Source organism: Cydia strobilella, chromosome 21, assembly GCF_947568885.1.
Source record: "Cydia strobilella chromosome 21, ilCydStro3.1, whole genome shotgun sequence".
Taxonomy (NCBI): domain Eukaryota; kingdom Metazoa; phylum Arthropoda; class Insecta; order Lepidoptera; family Tortricidae; genus Cydia; species Cydia strobilella.
Genome location: NC_086061.1, coordinates 4,205,191 through 4,227,093, shown reverse-complemented (window position 1 = coordinate 4,227,093; position 21,903 = coordinate 4,205,191). Strand labels below are relative to the sequence as shown.

Here is a 21,903-nt window from a genome sequence, read left to right as displayed (position 1 = left end):
TATTTACCTAAATAAAAATTCAATCAAACATGTAAGTGAGTCATTTGCCTGCGATCGAACAGTATGATTTTGAAAATAATTTTTGTATACAATTGTATGGTGAAAATTGCGGGTGCCTAAATACTTTTGAGCGGTAGTGTAGGTATGGTTATGGTTAATGATACATCATGATCCCAAGTAAGGTGAGCAGTGGCGTAACTAGGGGGGGCTGGGGGGGCACGTGCCCCGGGCGCCGTCCAAGGGGGGGAGGGGGCGCTTTTCGCAACGGGCGAAAAATATAAAATTATTTTCAAAGACATTGATTGTTCCCGCCGCGTCGAAGGGGGTTTTACGGGGGTCTACAGGCTACGTTTGGGGGGGCGCAAATTTGGTGCCTGCCCCAGGCGCCATTTCCTCTAGCTACGCCCCTGAAGGTGAGCATTCTGGGATTAAATTAACACATCTTGTCAACAAATACACATTACACAGTCATAAAACCTACAAAAATCAAAGAAAGCATGTCATATGAAACAACTAACACCAATAAAATAAAAACAAGTTCAACGCGTTCCGAACTAAATTACATCTCAAAGAATACCTAACTTACATAAGATTGTCCCCTACACAATCTGTCCCCATTAGATTGAGATAACCATTGGAAGCTGCGCGGGACCAGGCCACGCCCCGCGCGGGAGATCAGCCAATCACAGAGCGGCAGTCGTGGGGTACTTGTTTATAAAAGAAAGATTATAGCTGTGATTTTGCTCTCGAAGTTGCCTATTGATATACAGTGCGTCATCTGTTATTGTTGTATACCTATATCTGCTTATCTATAGATAAATACATTGCTATCTTTAAAATTCTTATGTGAACATAATTAATAAAACTTCTTATAAGATTTTTACCTATCCTATAGGTATTTCATTTTATAATAAATATGTAATTTAATATAAACTGAAATACTAACTAATTATAAATGTGTACTTTTAATAGTAATTCTTATAATGTTTTGGTTATTTAAGCTTTCAGATCATCATTTTATATCTTTAGTAGGAATACGAAAAAAATATTTCGAAAATCGGTAAATGTCCATCGATATAGGTAACTTGAAAAGTTCCTTGTAAGATTAAGAAACCTAAATTTTTAAAAATTATAAGAGCTCAGAACTTTTAGTTCACCTCTCGTGACAGCAAAATCTAACTTGCACACTATAGAAGCGCATGTGCATTTAAAAACATGATAGGTGCAATACTTACGGTCATCGCGCCTGTAATAATTAGTAACTAGTCTAAGGCCAGGATTACACTTGTAAGTTTTATTTACGTAAGTAGGGACACAGCTATACTACAGAATGAGATATGAATATCGTTATCTCATCCTAGCAAATAGCTTTGTCCCTACTTACGTAAGTAAAACTTACAAGTGTAATCCTGGCCTAAATAGTTTAAAACATCATAATTATAAAGCCTTATTCATACCCAATTTACTTAAAAACTCATTATAAACGCAACTACATAAAATGCACATGAAACTCGTTTGTTTTCATAGGATGCCGACAGAGCCGCTAGTGTGCACAGACAGCCAAGCCAACGGGCGGGATCAATAACAATAACTGGGTACCTTGGGTCGCGGTTATCCTGAATTATTTGATGCTTACATCATGGACTTTATGGTATCTATGTCCTATACTTTATTTATTACGAGGATAAGGTAGGTAAGAAGGTTCGCATCCTGATGCGAAGTAACGCACGCAGGCGTATACTTTGCGGAAATCCATATAAATTAAATAAAAACATTACTTACAGCGAAATGTATTAAATATTAAAAAAAAAAGTTTTAATTGAGTTGCGTTTTTTTAACTACTACTGCCATCTATGTATGTTTTACCAAAGTTTATTCGCCAGCTAACGCTCTTATGCTACTCGACACTGGGTGGCGCTGTATAACAAAGGAATAACATGGCAACACTGCGATATTAGTTTGTAGATATTGGTAGCATTGGACCCTCTGTGTATTTTAGCCAATAGGAAGCAAGAATCACAATGTTTTCATTCAGGTTTCATTCCGTTCAAATTTTCCCGCAGTGGCCATTGATTTCACTCAATACTTCCATTTTTAGTCTTTTTATTAATTTTTTGTTCTCATTATTTGTGAATGTGGAATAGAATGACTTTAAATATAAATGATATATTTTATTGTGCTAGCGAAAGTGGAGAATAAGTTGTTATTGTAATTTCCAAAAGTTTTTTGACTCTTTCTGGAATTGCCAAGTTTACGTACTTTGTCATGCCAAACTTTATTTTAAATTCATAATATTTCTATATTTATATCAAATTGAGGCAAGATCGGAAATGTATATTCAGTAAATTATAAGAATCATGTGTGAAAATGAAAACAGTGAAACTATTTACATATGGAAAGTGGGCGATGTCGCCATAGCTTGGTTATCCAAGAAAACTTACGCAAAAGTTACAGTGGTGAAGGACAACCGTGGTCGATTTCATGGTGATAAAGGTAAAATTTCTATTTTATGATTATACATATATTAGCACCTTTCTTTATTTGTTACATTTACTGAGAACATCTATAAGTTTGGTGCGATCTAGCTACCTAGCTTTACCACCATCAAGTCTTTAAACTCCAGTTTACTTAACGTCTTCTACACCATCGTGTTCGCGGTCAGAGCCTATTAAGATAATATACTATGCATAATTTTATAGTTTTAGGTGTAACAGTGGGAAAGGATGGCTCATCTGATAAATTGAAGTGGAAGAAAGAGTTGTGCTACCATGTTGAGACGTACTGTACAAAACAGAAGCTTTGGGTGCCATGGACTGCTCTTCGTCTTGCAGAGAGGTGCCGACCATTCTATGGGCCTAACAGAGTGGTCAAACCGAAGGGTGTTGGTACTAAGACGAGCCCGGGGATTGTGAAGAAGGTAAATAAAAATAACAAACTTTATTTTAACTGCCTAATCAGCCATTTTAAAAACTCTTAGCTTAGTATGATTACTAACAAACAGTAGCATTACCTAAATCTAACAAGAAATATAAAAAAACTTTATAGATGTCAGGATTATTTGTCATCGTTGCATGTCCCTAATTTTTGTGGGCTAGGGCTCTAGACGTGCCATACCAGCCAGACCATACCTTGTGGTACAATAAGGTGAGGCATGTGCCCAGCTGTGGGTTTAGTATACCCAAGTATACCTATAAAAAATAAGTATATAAAATGGTCATAATCGGAAAAGCAAGATAAAAATTTTCTTTGTCCTCAAAAAGCATGCAATGTTATCAATTTGTCAGTCTTAAAAGCTTATTCCCACTAGTTACTAACAAGTATACATTCTATTCTGAACACTATTGCAAATAGACGCGGGTAAATGTTTGGACACTTAATACGACACGACTACTTCTTTAAAACTATCCTGGAGGGGCGGATAGGAAGGAAGCGGGGTAGAGGAAAACCCAGACGCAGCTTTTTAGATCAAGTGAAAGAAAAAGTAGGGGTCGTGTCGTATCAAAAAATCAAAGAGCTGGCGCGGGATAGGGAAAGCTGGAAGATACTCCACCGACAAGAGAATAACTCTTAAGTTAATGATGATGATGACTAACAAGTAAGCAAGTAAGTAAAATTATTCTTTATAGCGCCAATAATAATACAAATAATACAACAACAGTGGTTACAACTGAAATTTTTCCCTCCAGTGTTAATGTTGGTGGTGAAAATGAAAATGAAAATGAAAAAAATGTCTATTTCTGTTAAAACATACAGGTTATTTTACAATGGTAAAGATCTCCTAGTAACTACTGGGAATTATTTTCTCAGTTGACCACTGCCACCACTGGTAACAACTAGGTAGTAACTATTGGGAATAACCCGTCTTAAATGTTCTATGTGTTCTCACGAGTAAAGAACTGAATACTGAATTTTTCGATCCCAGGTCACAAAGGTAGATCCCCTGCTGCCCTTCAACGTGAAGCCAGATCACTATAAAACGCCCGACTTCAACGCCAAATATGACCAGTCCCACCAGCCCCTCGAGCAGGGCAAACATGGAAACTCTTTTAGAGAGTTTGTGCGAAGGGGAAAGGAAATGTTCTTCGATACATATTACAAGGTGAGATCATGTTCTTTTAAGACTAAAGGGGACGAGCGTCTCGAAACCGGTTTTCCATACAAACATATTCCGCACGTAAACGTTATGAGGTATTTTCCTCTCTGGATATTAACATTATCCATACTAATATTATAAAATCGAAAGTCTGTTTGTGTGTTACCTCTTCACACTTAAACCGATTTAGTTAAAATTTGGCATTGAGATAGTTTGAGTCCCGGAGAAGGACATAGGATAGTTTTTATCCCGAAAATCATCCCTTAAGAGGGTCAAAAGGGGGGTGGAATTGAGATAATTAATTAAATACATGATAATTTATGTAAACAATTAAGCATATGCTCAAATTAAATGATTGCTATTAGACTTTATCCAGGCGCTATTCTTACTCTAGCTGCAGTTATTAAGTCCACGCAGACGAAGTCGCGGGCAAATGCTAGTGGAAAATATTTTTACACAATATCCAGGGAGGAAAATGAGGACTATGTTTGCTCTTAAGCTCAAATCAGCAGGCAAACAAGCTTGCAAGTCTGACAACCCATGATGGTAAGTGATTACCATAGACGCCTGTAATTCTAGGGTGTCACACGCGCGTTGCTGACCCTTTATGAATTAACACTCAAGAACTCCATACTGTAGAACCCCTCAAGAAAACCTTGGCAGATTTCATTCCACAGATGGAGCATTTGCAGATATAATGCTGACCCTTTATGAATTAACACTCAAGAACCCCATACTGTAGAACCCCTCAAGAAAACCTTGGCAGATTTCATTCCACAGATGGAGCATTTGCAGATATAAAATCCTCTGCAACACAGATTGCATTGATTTAAGTTCCAGGCTGTGAGGACAATTCATTACAAGCTGTAACTCTGTGAACTCTGCAAGTGTTAATCAATTTAAAAATAGACTAGACAAGCTATGCTAACTGTGCTAAGTGAACTATGATTTAGACGTACCAGCATCAGCTGCCTGTCTAAAATGAAATAATAATAATAATAAAACATACGATGAGGCAATTTTTTTCCTGAGGATATGGTTTTCCATGTATTTGGTTCATTTAGTGTCTGTGTCCCATTTTAATTTTCTTTTTAATTAATATTTAATATTTTAATTTAATTAATTTTTACCTTAAATACCTTCTTCTTCCTCACGTTATCCCAGCATTTTGCCACGGCTCATGGGAGCCTGGGGTCCGCTTGACAACTAATCTGACCTTCCAACAAGAGGGGAAACTAGGCCTTATTGGGATTAGTCCGGTTTCCTCACGATGTTTACCTTTAATACTATAATAGTTTTGTGCCTACGAGTATGAAAGTGGTCAAGCAAGTCCAAAACTTTCAAAGGATTTGCTTCTTACTACTAACCCTTTAACATTGTATAGGTGCTGCTGAAAGAGCAAACTACTGAGAGTCGAGATACACTTGACTATCTCCTGCGAGTGGACGCCAGTACGGAGGATAAGTTCGACTTGGTCATCAAGGTAAGTTTGGGTCTATCCATAAATCACATATAATCACGTATTATTTATTCAAATCACCCAACGTTCAAGGGTTTGATAAAATAAAGATAGTTTATTATTCAACTAGGCATATCACAATGCGCTTATGAACGTCAAATAAAGCTACGCCGGTTCTAACCTTACACCTCTACCCTGAGGACTTCGCACGGGTAGTTTAATTTACACAAAACCTTTACAAATTATACATATAAACCAAAGAGGATATAATAAGATAGAGCGGTACTGTCATAGTAAATTTTGTAACCCCAGTAAATTCACTGCCATCTATCGACACACCTTAAAACTAAAAAAGAAGATTTATAAAAAGTCGATAAAATGTATTTAAATATGGATAAATGATTATTTTTATTTGCATTAATTATTTTTATGATTTTGACTCATGTTCTTTCACTGATATGCGTTAAAATTGTTAAATAACAAACGAAACCGTCAACGCCATCTATACGACAGTAGGCCAAAGCTAGTAGCGCCCTCTGATCGAGAGTCAAATTTTCTTGATTTTCGAGGCACGTTTTTTCCTTAGACTGTATCCATCTATTACGGAGTTATAACTATCTTTGATATAAACCGTGTTCTTGAATCACTCTGTCTTTTAAAAAAACCGCTTCGAGATCCGTTGCGTAGTTTTAAAGATCTAAGCATACATAGGGATAGACGGACAGACCGCGGAAAGCGACTTTGTTTTATTATATTATGAATAAATGATTGTTTTATTTGTATTTATTATTTTTGTATGGTTTTGACCCATGTTCTTTTACTGATGTGTTAAAATTGTTAAAATAACAAACGAAACCACGCCTTCTAGTCGACAATAGGCCAAAGGTTGGTATTGGTGGTAGCGCCATCTGTGCGAGAAACGGTGCTACATAGGTCTTTGATAAAATGTAATGAATTTTTTGTCGCAACAACTTGTTTTTTTTTGTAGAATATAATGACGGAGCGAGAGATAGAAGATTATCTGCACCAATGCTGGAGGTACAACTACGTGCACAAACGACTTCCGGTGACTGCTGAAAATGAGACAGGAGTGGTAACCTTACTTCCACTGACTTCCTTCTTCAATTTTCTCTCTTTAGAGTTCCGTACTTCAAAAGGAAAAAACGGAACCCTTATTGGTAGAAGAGCCGGCAGTAAAGTTTCGAACCAACGTGATACCGCGATGAGATGCACAATGGTTTCCCATAAAACTGATGCTAAGTCCGAATTTGATAGTCTGCCACGGCGGAACTAGCCGAAAGTACAAAAAAAATAGCCACTTCCGGTGCGAAAAAGGGGGGGTCATTTAACCCATCTGATACTGCAATAAAAGCTATGGCATCAGTTAGAAATTTACTGGTAGATACAGAAAAGCGAAATCTGCCAGTATGATTCCTGCCGGAAGTGCTTGGCATACGCTCTCAAAGGTGACCATCGGGACCCCTAAATTAACCCATCTGATACCAGCACGAAACCAATTCCAGTCGGTAGATATGAACCTTCTCTTCAGGAATATATAAGTCTGCCAGGGCGCTTTCAGCCGAAACACCTTGACATACGAGATTATGTGAGCAACATCCGTGGAACCCGTATTTTGGAATTGTACAGATTACAGACATTTTAATTATTGCAGGCTTATGATTTATTACCTAATGCTTATATTTGTATATTTTTATGCCATTAATAACATATATTTCAAATTTATTAATATACACAATATAATTTGGGCATTAATTTAATACCTGCTTACGGCTTTGTACTTCTTTGTTTGCCTTATAAAGGTGCTAACAAATTAGCTACCGATATCTTTACAGTTGATAGTACTCGGCTCCTGAAGTATATGTAAGTATGAAACATTATAGGTTTTATGATGTTATTTTGAGAAAATTGGAAAACAAATTTGCTTTGTAAAAAAAACTCTGTTAATGAGATAATTAAATGAGACCTCATTGAACAGATTCTAAAACCTCTTTTAAATATAAAACTTAACTGGCCACTTCACGCTGATAAATCAAATGATACGTTGACAATGACATTTAAGACAAACAAGCAGTTAAATACATGATGATTATTTTTTAGATATAATTATAGTTTATTTATTTTGTTCGGTAAATAAAATAAAAATTATGAGAAACTTTCTTAATTTCTATTCAAAGTTAATTGTTCTAGTGTAAAGTACCAACCACCTCGTAAAATTTCTGTAGCTAATTTGTTAGCACCTTATATATAAATAATACAATAATTTCAAATTACAATATCCTTTATTTACCAAAATGAACAAAATTATTATTATTACATACTTATTGTAAACGGGTGTAAAAAGACAGGATTTTCAACGTCAAGGACGATTTTTACCAATAATCCAAATATGAATATTTTAAATCATTTTTAGGGTTCCGTACCCAAAGGGTAAAAACGGGACCCTATTACTAAGACTCCAATAGATTATATTCTGTTTTTTATTCCGTAATCCGTAGACTAAAATGACATTTCATGTGGTACTAAGAAATGTCATGTCTTACATATGAAACGTCATTTTAGTCTACGGAATAAAAAACAGACCTTAGTTATCTCAATTTGTAGTGTTATAAAACAACACCCTGAATGTTAAACTACGTCAGTTTTGCGTCAACGTCAAGAAATGTAGGGGAGAGGTGGGCATGACGGGATACTTAATGTTTCAAGTCCAATAAAACTGTAAATGCTATTTTTTTTAAGTTTTTGTTATTTTTATTTTTATCTTTGGTAATCAGTCTTTCATAATCAACACTTATAGGAACTCTCTAGTTAGATAATTAAATTAAAAATAAATTAAAATGGCCAAAAGTGCCTTCTCTCCATCTTGCCCCCCAAGTATGGTAAGATGGGGAACCCCTACGGGACAAGATAAGAATGATTCATATAAATATTATATTTAGGGCCTAAACAAAACTTAAATTTTTGGCTTTTGGGTCCATCGTCTGATAACTTCTCACAAACTGTTTTATTTTTATTTCTTAAGTCGTCTGAGAGACAGAAAATGTGTTTACAGCTTACATGTACCCCATCTTCCCTTGTTAATTTTATTGTTTGTTGGGTTAATTTTATTGTTTGTAAAAATTGACACGTAAAAGTGCCCCTGTGGCCTATTTGCTGAATAAATGTTTGATGTTGATGTTGATGTTGAAGAATAAATAAATTCAAATCCGCAATTCTTCATCAGTTTATCACTTTAAAACTACGGCCGTCAAGATGTACCCCATCTTGCCCCATGTGCCTAATGAAATTCGAAAGTTTTTTGTAAAATAAACCGTACTTGAAACCAAACAAGTCCTTAGCTGTTGGCGTGATTGCTGGGCCATAGGAATAAATTAACAGTATATATGTGCTGGTGATAATAAGGAAACAAATGCAAACCAAATAAAACACAAAAACCGGCCAAGTGCGAGTCGGACTCGCGCACGTAAGGTTCCGTACCATAATACCATTTCGCAAAAAAGTCACGTTTGTTGTATGGGAACCCCACTTAAATATTTATTTTATTATGTTTTTAGAATCATTTATTCATTAATTGTGCATTACAGGTAATGAATACAGGTGTTATAAACAATTAGTTTTAGTTTTTTATAACGGCAACAGAAATACATCATCTGTGAAAATTTCATCTGTCTAGCTATCACGGTTGATGAGATACAGCCTGGTGACAGACGGACAGACAGACAGACAGACAGAAAGCGGAGTCTTAGTTATAGGGTCCCGTTTTTACCCTTTGGGTACGGAACCCTAAAAATAACAAGGAATATGGCAAAAACAGTTTTTTTGCAAATAAATAATTAACGACACCATTTGTCTAGCCGGTCACTGTGCGAACTGATTGCTATGATGGCGACGCATCGTCATGCGTTAACGGGATTCTGATGGTTGGTCAGTCGTGTCGCCATATAAAGCCGCTACCCCGTCTTACTCGTCTTGCCCCTCTCTCCCCTACATAAGATAGTGATTAGATACACCAAATAGGTGAAAAAACGCCTCAAGCGTAAAAGAAACCACCAAAAATCATTTTATGTCGCATTACAAGCCTGATTTAGCTATGAATACTAATACCCCCTTATTCGTAAAACTTTACGAGCCTGAATTAGTTAAATTATGTTTTATCCTTTTCTTACAAATACATAAGTCAAAATGACAGACAAAGACAAACGATTCATATAGCTAATTCAATGACTATTAATCATATTAATCACATTATTTAATTTATTTTAACTTAATTTATTATGTTATTAATAACGTAATAATATACAGGGCAGCTTGTGGCGAGCTGTTGGGGAGTAACGACCCCACGGACCCGAGTGCTCCCGAGAGTCGGTCAGGGTCTCCGTCTCCGGCGTGTCTTCGTCGGTCGGAGTGGACCCCAAGGGGACCCGCAGGACTCTCAGCTCTGGCTTGCCTTCATTGGCTGTCCAGAGAGGAGTCGCTAGAGCTATATGCTCCAGGGGTGGAAGTGAAAGATGCATAAGACGCGAGTTGGCACAGTGGCTGTTAACATCAGTCACTGGGTAGAAAGCGGCGCACACCTCTCGACACCCCTGAGCCGCTCACACCGGTGTTGCTCCTGGTCGTCTTCACGACGGCAGTTTCAGGGGCCCATCTAGTCAGCGGCAAGTCACCACCTGCCTCGATAACGTGTATTAACATTGTTATGGCAGGTGTCCGGAGTTCTTTACAATAGCCCAGTCTCATTGTCCACCCAAACTTCAATCCATAGACCGGTATACTGTTCACTTTTTCTGCAATAGTCCCAATGCCTGCTGCGACCGGTTCATGGGTGTCCATTGTTGCGCCTGTGAACGGGTTCCAGCAGGCGTTCTACATGACATTAAAGCTCTCCAAGGGGCCTCTACGTGTTGGATCTATATCCCCACGCAAGCCTATCAAAAGACCGGGATTTATAGGCCCGTGATATCCAAGGAGATACAAATATAAGCATAGAGTAATAAATTAATAAGCCTGCAGTATTTGAAATGTCCGTAATATGCACAATTCCAAAATACGGGTTATACGGGTACCACGGATGTTGCGCCACATAATCTCGTATGTCAAGGTGTTTCGGCTGAAAGCGCCCTGGCAGACTTATATATTCCTGAAGAGAAGGTTCATATCTACCGACTGGAATTGGTTTCATGCTGGTATCAGATGGGTTAATTTAGGGGTCCTGATGGTCACCTTTGAGAGCGTATGCCAAGCACTTCCGGCAGGAATCATACTGGCAGATTTCGCTTTTCTGTATCTACCAGTAAATTTCTAACTGATGCCATAGCTTTTATTGCAGTATCAGATGGGTTAAATGACCCCCCCCTTTTTCGCACCGGAAGTGGCTATTTTTTTTGTACTTTCGGCTAGTTCCGCCGTGGCAGACTATCAAATTCGGACTTAGCATCAGTTTTATGGGAAACCATTGTGCATCTCATCGCGGTATCACGTTGGTTCGAAACTTTACTGCCGGCTCTTCTACCAAACGTGATCGTATAATCATATGTGACAGTTTTGACGTAGTTGCGACAATTTGAGTGAAACTAAAGTAGCTAATTTGTTAGCACCTTTATAAGGCAAACAAAGAAGTACAAAGCCGTAAGCAGGTATTAAATTAATGCCCAAATTATATTGTGTATATTAATAAATTTGAAATATATGTTATTAATGGCATAAAAATATACAAATATAAGCATTAGGTAATAATTCATAAGCCTGCAATAATTAAAATGTCTGTAATCTGTACAATTCCAAAATACGGGTTCCACGGATGTTGCTCACATAATCTCGTATGTCAAGGTGTTTCGGCTGAAAGCGCCCTGGCAGACTTATATATTCCTGAAGAGAAGGTTCATATCTACCGACTGGAATTGGTTTCGTGCTGGTATCAGATGGGTTAATTTAGGGGTCCCGATGGTCACCTTTGAGAGCGTATGCCAAGCACTTCCGGCAGGAATCATACTGGCAGATTTCGCTTTTCTGTATCTGCCAGTAAATTTCTAACTGATGCCATAGCTTTTATTGCAGTATCAGATGGGTTAAATGACCCCCCCTTTTTCGCACCGGAAGTGGCTATTTTTTTTGTACTTTCGGCTAGTTCCGCCGTGGCAGACTATCAAATTCGGACTTAGCATCAGTTTTATGGGAAACCATTGTGCATCTCATCGCGGTATCACGTTGGTTCGAAACTTTACTGCCGGCTCTCCAACCATATAGGGTCACTTTGTTGTCCGTGCGAATTATTAATTTCAATGTGTTTTCCCAATAAAAAGGTTGGCTTTACGAGGCCCCCCTAAGTGCGAGGCCGTGGGCAAAGACCCCATTCGCCCACGCCTAGCCACGCCACTGCCTAATAATTGCTCGGAGCAATGCTGAGCCGAACTGAGCCGAGAATGCCCGAAAGGATCGGTTTCGCCCCACTGGTTTAACTGTCTAGACAGGAAATTGCAGTAGAAACGCACAGTTGAGAACTGCCAACCATCTAGGTGGTAAAGATGTTTTTTTTTTTACATATTAAATATAAATAAATATTAGGGGACATCTTACACAGATCAACCTAGCCCCAAACTAAGCAAAGCTTGTACTATGAGTGCTAGGCGACGATATACATACTTATATACATAGAAAACACCCATGACTCGGGAACAAATATTTGTGTTCGCCACACAAATAAATGACCTTACCGGAATTCGAACCCAGGACCATCGGCTTCACAGGCAGGGTCACTATCCACTAAGCCAGACCGGACGTCTTTTTAAACATACAAGATGCTGCTTAAGAAACTTCATGTATCATTTCAGCATGCACCAGTTCGAAAAGTGTCTCCCATATCGTGGTGCCTCGTGTGCGGCGGCGGCGGTAGCGAGGGCAAGCGCCGTCGCCTCGAGTGTCCGCGCTGTCCCGCCTCTTACCACCTCGCCTGTCGGAAGGAATGGCTCGTCAAAATCATACGTAGGTTGTTTTCAGGGTTCCGTACCCAAAGGGTAAAAACGGGACCCTATTACTAAGACTCCGCTGTCCGTCCGTCTGTCTGTCTGACACCAGGCTGTATCTCATGAACCGTGATAGCTAGACAGTTGAAATATTCACAGATGATGTATTTCTGTTGCCGCTATAACAACAAATACTAAAAACAGAATAATATAAATATTTAAATGGGGCTCCCATACAACAAACGTGATTTTTTTGCTGTTTTTTTCCGTAATGGTACGGAACCCTTCGTGCGCGAGTCCGACTCGCACTTAGCCGGTTTTTTATATAAGCAGTAGCTTTTGCCCGCGACTTCGTCTGCGTAGAGTTAGTAATTTAGGTAGTTTATTTTTTATCCAATCTGCTTTTTATCGATTCTCCAATTTATCCATACAAACTTCCACCCCCTTAAAGAATGATTTCTGGGTTAAAAACCACCCTATGTCCAGCTTCCCCGGGACTTAAACTATGTCTATACCAAATTTCAACTAAATCGGTTCAGCGGTTTAAGCGTGAAGAGGTAACAGACAGACAGATACACTTAGCATTTATAGTATTAAATTAAATTAAATAATCATTTATTTTCAGGCATGGCCCATAGAGGTGTTAGTAACAAAAAACTTAAATACTAATGTTAAAAAATACAATTAATTAAAACCTACCATGCAAATCAATATACTTAGAGCTAGGACTAGGACAATACAATACCGGGTGAGCCGTACTTATTTATATTACATAAAACATTTACTATTACATTAAATTTAAAATTTGACTATTATTTATTAGTATGGATTGTTAACATTCAGCTAAATCCTTGCTGATGTTAGTGGCTATTCTCCTATCCCTCTGACTAGCAGAGGTAGCCTTGAGAGGAGCGAGTCCCACTTACCACCCCCCAATGGGCTTCCCTAGCCCGGGGGGTGAGATGCGTAAATACATTTACCCCTGTCAAAAAAAAAAAAGTGGCGCTTAGGCAAACAGTTGCACCAAACCGGTCATAAGTATTATTTTGTTAATCCTTTTACTAATTAAAAACGTAATTTCTAGATCGGAAGAACCCTCCGAAGAAGCAGCCACAAGAAGAGGCTCTTACCATCTCCAAGGTGTTGTCCAGTACTCGGACCCTGACCTCCAGTCCCTTGGTCCCGGCGCAGCTGCCCTGCCCGAGTTGCATGTGGGGACCCAAACCGGGGTAGGTCGTGTCTTGATGATTTTATCTTCACTATCAACGTTGGTTTTAATGCCCGCTGTCCGTCTGTCACCAGGCTGTATCTCATGAACCGTGGTAGCTAGTTGAAATTTTCACAGATGATGTATTTCTGTTGCCGCTATAACAACAAATACTAAAAAGAGTCCGACTTGCACTTGCTTGTCCCATTTTTAGTTTTTCGTGCTTATGCCGGTCAAGAAAACTCAGTACAAACAAAAATACCAGTTTGTGCCGCGCACTGGAAGCTTACACACATAAGTTAATTCTTGAGATTAGGTATCTGAGCGAACCCTAAGTTCCTTTGAAATGCAATTGGGAAAGCGCTCCATATTTAAGTGGGTTTAGAAAAAAGTTCGCTATGAATTTTAGTTCCAACATTCGTCGCTAGATGTCTCTGGGTGTATTTTAGATGTCGCTATCGTTTGTCTTTCTTGGTTTATACAGTAGCAATGATATCTTATGTTTAATAAAAAAGTTGTTCATACAAATTCCAGTAAGAACGATGAAATGTTAAAAGCCAGGCGCGCCGGTATATACAATTACAATATGAAGATTGATTGGAGGTAGAATATACATAATATTGGTAGAGGCTCATAGACCATAGACATAGTATATACAAGTAGTTATAGACGGGCCACCGAGCGACCGGGGGTAAGGGAAAGATTATTCATATAAAACTCGGGCAGCATAGGATTTTTTCTCTTTCACTCTTATAAATTTCGGTATTTCGTCATCGCCTCCAACCTATGATGCCACCCGGTCGGTGATAAGGACAAAGCATTGCACTATTTTCTCTTTCCTCTTATAGGAATCGCAATAAGACTATCTTTCTCTATCAAAGAGTGTCAGGCCCTTGGGTAGGGTTTTGATCTTTTGATGCGACCTTGAAGAACGCCCCGCTGATTGGTGCATGTGAATTTAAGTGAGATATTTTGCCGATCATCAAGACGTCATGGTTGTCAAAACCATAAAAAAAAACTGTTAAACTAGAATCGAACTCATGCTGGTTTAAGCAGTTTGCGGATACGCCAATCACGCCAAACGGAAATCATTTTACAAGCTTTTAGAGATATATGTATGTATTTATGTTCGGGTGAAATCTTGCAACTCTTGCAAGCTATATTAGATTAATTAGATCCACGTTCGTTACTCGATTTCACGAGGTAAAACTTCACACATACCAAAGAGAATATAATAAGATAGAGCGGTACTGTCATAGTAAATTTTGTAACCACAGTAAATTTTTAGTAATAGGGTCCCGTTTTTACCCTTTGGGTACGAAACCCTAAAAGTTAACACGTTCACTGCGACAGGGGTTTAAAGGGGTCTCTATTGTTTCCTAAAAAGTTTTACGTCATAATGTATTGTTTATCCGCATTTTCGTTGGTCACAATTTATTTGGGTTAGAAACGCGTAACTTTTCAGGATTGCCATAAAACAAACCTAACCTAACTTATATATAGGATAACCTTACGAAAATCCTGAAAAGTTAACGGTTTCAGTTTCAGGACTAATGTTAATATGACAAACAAAGCATTATGATTTAAAACTTTATGTGAAACAAAGGGAGCCCGCCGGGGGACCCGTTCATCTAAATAGTATCTGCAGGCGTGGCTCACTCCGCGATTTCGTCGCGTCGCTACAATGCGGCCCACACCAATTTTGGTGTCTAGCAGTAGTAGTTGCCGCGCACCGCTACGGAACGGACGCCTGCTCGCGCTTGCGCCACCTAGCGGTCATATCTGTCGTAATAGACGCGTTTTATTAGAGAGTGAACCTTCTGTACCAACAAAGAGAATTAAGAAGACAAAACCGATGTATGGCGTGAGCACTATTCACGCCATACATCGGTTTTGTTACCAAAAAGACTATTATTATTTTCGTAGTCTACATTTGGCGTCAAGTAGCGGAACTATCAGTACTGCTACTAGTAGAGTCTAGTTGTAGACTACGAAAATAATAGTCTTTTTGGTAACGAAACCGATGTATGGTGTCTTCTTAATCATCTTTGGTACCAACAAAGACTTTGAATGGCGTTGACGGTTTCGTTTGTTATTTAACAATTTTAACGCATATCATTGAAAGAACACGGGTCAATATAATATAAAAAAAATACTGCAAATAAAAAAAAAAACATTTATCCATATAAAAAAACATTTTTTGATATTTTTATTTTTAGTTTTAATGCTGTGTCGATAGATGGCAGTGAAGTTATTGTGGCTACAAAATTTAGCGTGACAGTATCGCTCTATCCTATTATATCCTCTATTATTTATTCTGTGGTATATGGTTAGGTACGACGACGTGGTGTGGCACAAGCTGGGCTCGTGCGCGTGGTGGCCGGCGCGCGTGCTGGCGCCCGGCGACGCGCCCGCGCGCCTGCTGGCGCGGCAACACACCGCGAGGGACTACCCGCTGCGGTACTACGGTACGTGACGTGGTGTGGCACAAGCTGGGCTCGTGCGCGTGGTGGCCGGCGCGCGTGCTGGCGCCCGGCGACGCGCCCGCGGCAACACACCGCGAGGGACTACCCGCTGCGGTACTACGGTACGTGACGTGGTGTGGCACAAGCTGGGCTCGTGCGCGTGGTGGCCGGCGCGCGTGCTGGCGCCCGGCGACGCGCCCGCGCGCCTGCTGGCGCGGCAACACACCGCGAGGGACTACCCGCTGCGGTACTACGGTACGTGACGTGGTGTGGCACAAGCTGGGCTCGTGCGCGTGGTGGCCGGCGCGCGTGCTGGCGCCCGGCGACGCGCCCGCGCGCCTGCTGGCGCGGCAACACACCGCGAGGGACTACCCGCTGCGGTACTACGGTACGTGACGTGGTGTGGCACAAGCTGGGCTCGTGCGCGTGGTGGCCGGCGCGCGTGCTGGCGCCCGGCGACGCGCCCGCGCGCCTGCTGGCGCGGCAACACACCGCGAGGGACTACCCGCTGCGGTACTACGGTACGTGACGTGGTGTGGCACAAGCTGGGCTCGTGCGCGTGGTGGCCGGCGCGCGTGCTGGCGCCCGGCGACGCGCCCGCGCGCCTGCTGGCGCGGCAACACACCGCGAGGGACTACCCGCTGCGGTACTACGGTACGTGACGTGGTGTGGCACAAGCTGGGCTCGTGCGCGTGGTGGCCGGCGCGCGTGCTGGCGCCCGGCGACGCGCCCGCGGCAACACACCGCGAGGGACTACCCGCTGCGGTACTACGGTACGTGACGTGGTGTGGCACAAGCTGGGCTCGTGCGCGTGGTGGCCGGCGCGCGTGCTGGCGCCCGGCGACGCGCCCGCGCGCCTGCTGGCGCGGCAACACACCGCGAGGGACTACCCGCTGCGGTACTACGGTACGTGACGTGGTGTGGCACAAGCTGGGCTCGTGCGCGTGGTGGCCGGCGCGCGTGCTGGCGCCCGGCGACGCGCCCGCGCGCCTGCTGGCGCGGCAACACACCGCGAGGGACTACCCGCTGCGGTACTACGGTACGTGACGTGGTGTGGCACAAGCTGGGCTCGTGCGCGTGGTGGCCGGCGCGCGTGCTGGCGCCCGGCGACGCGCCCGCGCGCCTGCTGGCGCGGCAACACACCGCGAGGGACTACCCGCTGCGGTACTACGGTACGTGACGTGGTGTGGCACAAGCTGGGCTCGTGCGCGTGGTGGCCGGCGCGCGTGCTGGCGCCCGGCGACGCGCCCGCGCGCCTGCTGGCGCGGCAACACACCGCGAGGGACTACCCGCTGCGGTACTACGGTACGTGACGTGGTGTGGCACAAGCTGGGCTCGTGCGCGTGGTGGCCGGCGCGCGTGCTGGCGCCCGGCGACGCGCCCGCGCGCCTGCTGGCGCGGCAACACACCGCGAGGGACTACCCGCTGCGGTACTACGGTACGTGACGTGGTGTGGCACAAGCTGGGCTCGTGCGCGTGGTGGCCGGCGCGCGTGCTGGCGCCCGGCGACGCGCCCGCGCGCCTGCTGGCGCGGCAACACACCGCGAGGGACTACCCGCTGCGGTACTACGGTACGTGACGTGGTGTGGCACAAGCTGGGCTCGTGCGCGTGGTGGCCGGCGCGCGTGCTGGCGCCCGGCGACGCGCCCGCGCGCCTGCTGGCGCGGCAACACACCGCGAGGGACTACCCGCTGCGGTACTACGGTACGTGACGTGGTGTGGCACAAGCTGGGCTCGTGCGCGTGGTGGCCGGCGCGCGTGCTGGCGCCCGGCGACGCGCCCGCGCGCCTGCTGGCGCGGCAACACACCGCGAGGGACTACCCGCTGCGGTACTACGGTACGTGACGTGGTGTGGCACAAGCTGGGCTCGTGCGCGTGGTGGCCGGCGCGCGTGCTGGCGCCCGGCGACGCGCCCGCGCGCCTGCTGGCGCGGCAACACACCGCGAGGGACTACCCGCTGCGGTACTACGGTACGTGACGTGGTGTGGCACAAGCTGGGCTCGTGCGCGTGGTGGCCGGCGCGCGTGCTGGCGCCCGGCGACGCGCCCGCGCGCCTGCTGGCGCGGCAACACACCGCGAGGGACTACCCGCTGCGGTACTACGGTACGTGACGTGGTGTGGCACAAGCTGGGCTCGTGCGCGTGGTGGCCGGCGCGCGTGCTGGCGCCCGGCGACGCGCCCGCGCGCCTGCTGGCGCGGCAACACACCGCGAGGGACTACCCGCTGCGGTACTACGGTACGTGACGTGGTGTGGCACAAGCTGGGCTCGTGCGCGTGGTGGCCGGCGCGCGTGCTGGCGCCCGGCGACGCGCCCGCGCGCCTGCTGGCGCGGCAACACACCGCGAGGGACTACCCGCTGCGGTACTACGGTACGTGACGTGGTGTGGCACAAGCTGGGCTCGTGCGCGTGGTGGCCGGCGCGCGTGCTGGCGCCCGGCGACGCGCCCGCGCGCCTGCTGGCGCGGCAACACACCGCGAGGGACTACCCGCTGCGGTACTACGGTACGTGACGTGGTGTGGCACAAGCTGGGCTCGTGCGCGTGGTGGCCGGCGCGCGTGCTGGCGCCCGGCGACGCGCCCGCGCGCCTGCTGGCGCGGCAACACACCGCGAGGGACTACCCGCTGCGGTACTACGGTACGTGACGTGGTGTGGCACAAGCTGGGCTCGTGCGCGTGGTGGCCGGCGCGCGTGCTGGCGCCCGGCGACGCGCCCGCGCGCCTGCTGGCGCGGCAACACACCGCGAGGGACTACCCGCTGCGGTACTACGGTACGTGACGTGGTGTGGCACAAGCTGGGCTCGTGCGCGTGGTGGCCGGCGCGCGTGCTGGCGCCCGGCGACGCGCCCGCGCGCCTGCTGGCGCGGCAACACACCGCGAGGGACTACCCGCTGCGGTACTACGGTACGTGACGTGGTGTGGCACAAGCTGGGCTCGTGCGCGTGGTGGCCGGCGCGCGTGCTGGCGCCCGGCGACGCGCCCGCGCGCCTGCTGGCGCGGCAACACACCGCGAGGGACTACCCGCTGCGGTACTACGGTACGTGACGTGGTGTGGCACAAGCTGGGCTCGTGCGCGTGGTGGCCGGCGCGCGTGCTGGCGCCCGGCGACGCGCCCGCGCGCCTGCTGGCGCGGCAACACACCGCGAGGGACTACCCGCTGCGGTACTACGGTACGTGACGTGGTGTGGCACAAGCTGGGCTCGTGCGCGTGGTGGCCGGCGCGCGTGCTGGCGCCCGGCGACGCGCCCGCGCGCCTGCTGGCGCGGCAACACACCGCGAGGGACTACCCGCTGCGGTACTACGGTACGTGACGTGGTGTGGCACAAGCTGGGCTCGTGCGCGTGGTGGCCGGCGCGCGTGCTGGCGCCCGGCGACGCGCCCGCGCGCCTGCTGGCGCGGCAACACACCGCGAGGGACTACCCGCTGCGGTACTACGGTACGTGACGTGGTGTGGCACAAGCTGGGCTCGTGCGCGTGGTGGCCGGCGCGCGTGCTGGCGCCCGGCGACGCGCCCGCGGCAACACACCGCGAGGGACTACCCGCTGCGGTACTACGGTACGTGACGTGGTGTGGCACAAGCTGGGCTCGTGCGCGTGGTGGCCGGCGCGCGTGCTGGCGCCCGGCGACGCGCCCGCGCGCCTGCTGGCGCGGCAACACACCGCGAGGGACTACCCGCTGCGGTACTACGGTACGTGACGTGGTGTGGCACAAGCTGGGCTCGTGCGCGTGGTGGCCGGCGCGCGTGCTGGCGCCCGGCGACGCGCCCGCGCGCCTGCTGGCGCGGCAACACACCGCGAGGGACTACCCGCTGCGGTACTACGGTACGTGACGTGGTGTGGCACAAGCTGGGCTCGTGCGCGTGGTGGCCGGCGCGCGTGCTGGCGCCCGGCGACGCGCCCGCGCGCCTGCTGGCGCGGCAACACACCGCGAGGGACTACCCGCTGCGGTACTACGGTACGTGGAACTCTAACAAACACCGGCCAAGTGCGAGTCGGCGAGTCCGACGAGAGCACGAAGGGTTCCGTACCATTACGCTCAAAAACGGCAAAAAAATCACATTATTTTATTCTGTTCTTAGTATTTGTTGTTTCGGCAACACAAATACATCATTTGTGAAAATTTCAACTGTCTAGGTATCACGGTTCTTGAGATACAGCCTGGTGACAGACGGACAGACAGACAGACGGACGGACAGCGGAGTCTTAGTAATAGGGTCCCGTTTTTACCCTTTGTACCGAACCCTAAAAATCGTGAAGGTAAAGTTAGTAAAGACAGACTCTCAAGGAAAACTATACCGAACTCGATCGGTTAAGCCGTGAGTTTTTTCAAAAAACTTCAAAATTCTATCTTATATAGCCATCACATTGTTTAATCCATTTTAACCCTACACTGAGCATGGCCCGACATGCTCTTGGCCGGTTTTTGGATCTTTGATTAACCTATTCGGAAAAAAAAACATTTGGGAAATCGCCTGTTTTACCCGGTTCCTGATTCATAGCTAGACTTAAATTCTTGTTGATGTAGGCGGTCACGTACTCTCGGTGTCTCCAAACTTTTTGACCCTAAGGCCACTTTTCGCGGGCTAAGGTAAAGGCCGTAACCCAACATGCATATTGCTATTGCAGGTACGCTGAACCATTCCTGGGCTCGCAGCAGTCAGATGGTGTTGTTCCTGCCCTCGCACGAGTCGCACGCGACTCGGACCGGCGACTCCGTGTTGAAACAAGCCATCATGGACGCCGCCGACGACTATATCTCCGTCTACCTAACTTAGTGGTCATTAAGAGCCCATCAACAAATACAATACATTGTCACCCGACTTACATAATTATGTATGCAAATTTTCAGCTTCAGCTTCAATGGAAGTTGGGAAGTGGGTCAAATTTAACATACATAGTATGTACCGGTCAAATCTAAGTAAATAACGCATGAGCATTTTCAATATCTTTATAATTTTATATAATATAGCGAACACGCCCAATGCCCATGCTAGCGAAGCCACCATGATAGCCGTACTTTCATAGCATATAAAGGTAGTATTACTCATTTTAAGCCTGCGATCGCCGAAACAGTATTTTAATTTAGAAAATGTCTGTGTTGTGTAGATGAATCCTAAAGCACGATTAGGAGTTATTGTTTTATATAAATATTTTAATTTAAATGGTTGAATAAAATAAAATACTAAATAGAATATTTTGTTAATATTGTGTCGTTTACCTATCAAATAGGTCAGCACTTTATTTCATATCCTTAAAGGATTTGAGGTAATCCCTTTATCTGAAGACGCGATAAAAAAACTATGTCCGTTAAAAAAACATTTAAATTGCAATCAATCATTTGACACATCATTTTATCTTTTTACGTTGACTACAAAATAAATGTTGATTAGATATGTAGGTAGATCAGTTTTTGTGCGAAATTATTATTATTGTGATATTAGTTATATTTGTTACCTAAGTGTATCTTATATAAGCTTGTATTTTGTTTTCTTAAAAAAACTAATAATAATATCTTGCCTGCTGTACTTATGTCAATCATTAATAAACTTTATATTATGTCGAGACCAGAATAAAATTCTGTTATTTTTGTAATCGTTTTATTTATAAATAGGGACCAGTATTGGGCGCTGAGCTGACAGGGACCAATGGTGGACACCTTTACTTTTTTTATGCTACTTTATTTGGATCTTGGAAGGTTCTAAT

At 45.1% G+C, this 21,903-nt stretch overlaps 1 protein-coding gene across 1 annotated transcript; it reads left to right on the top strand.

Annotated features, from left to right (window-relative positions):
- Positions 1-2,097: 2,097 nt before the first annotated feature.
- Positions 2,098-21,611, top strand: LOC134751019 (uncharacterized). The gene is made up of 9 exons (XM_063686341.1): positions 2,098-2,493; positions 2,700-2,917; positions 3,923-4,099; positions 5,478-5,576; positions 6,541-6,645; positions 12,401-12,551; positions 13,617-13,761; positions 16,074-16,207; positions 20,827-21,611. The coding sequence occupies exons 1-9, from the start codon at positions 2,358-2,360 to the stop codon at positions 20,973-20,975; spliced, it is 1,314 nt and encodes a 437-aa protein (XP_063542411.1). The 5' UTR covers positions 2,098-2,357; the 3' UTR covers positions 20,976-21,611.
- Positions 21,612-21,903: the final 292 nt, after the last annotated feature.

Bases quoted from the DNA above. Each gene is read 5' to 3' on its own strand.
- LOC134751019 (XM_063686341.1), top strand. From the start codon at position 2,358: ATGTGTGAAAATGAAAACAGTGAAACTATTTACATATGGAAAGTGGGC. The intron at 2,494-2,699 runs GTAAAATTTCTA...ATAATTTTATAG, and splicing joins TCGATTTCATGGTGATAAAG to TTTTAGGTGTAACAGTGGGA. The intron at 2,918-3,922 runs GTAAATAAAAAT...TTTCGATCCCAG, and splicing joins GCCCGGGGATTGTGAAGAAG to GTCACAAAGGTAGATCCCCT.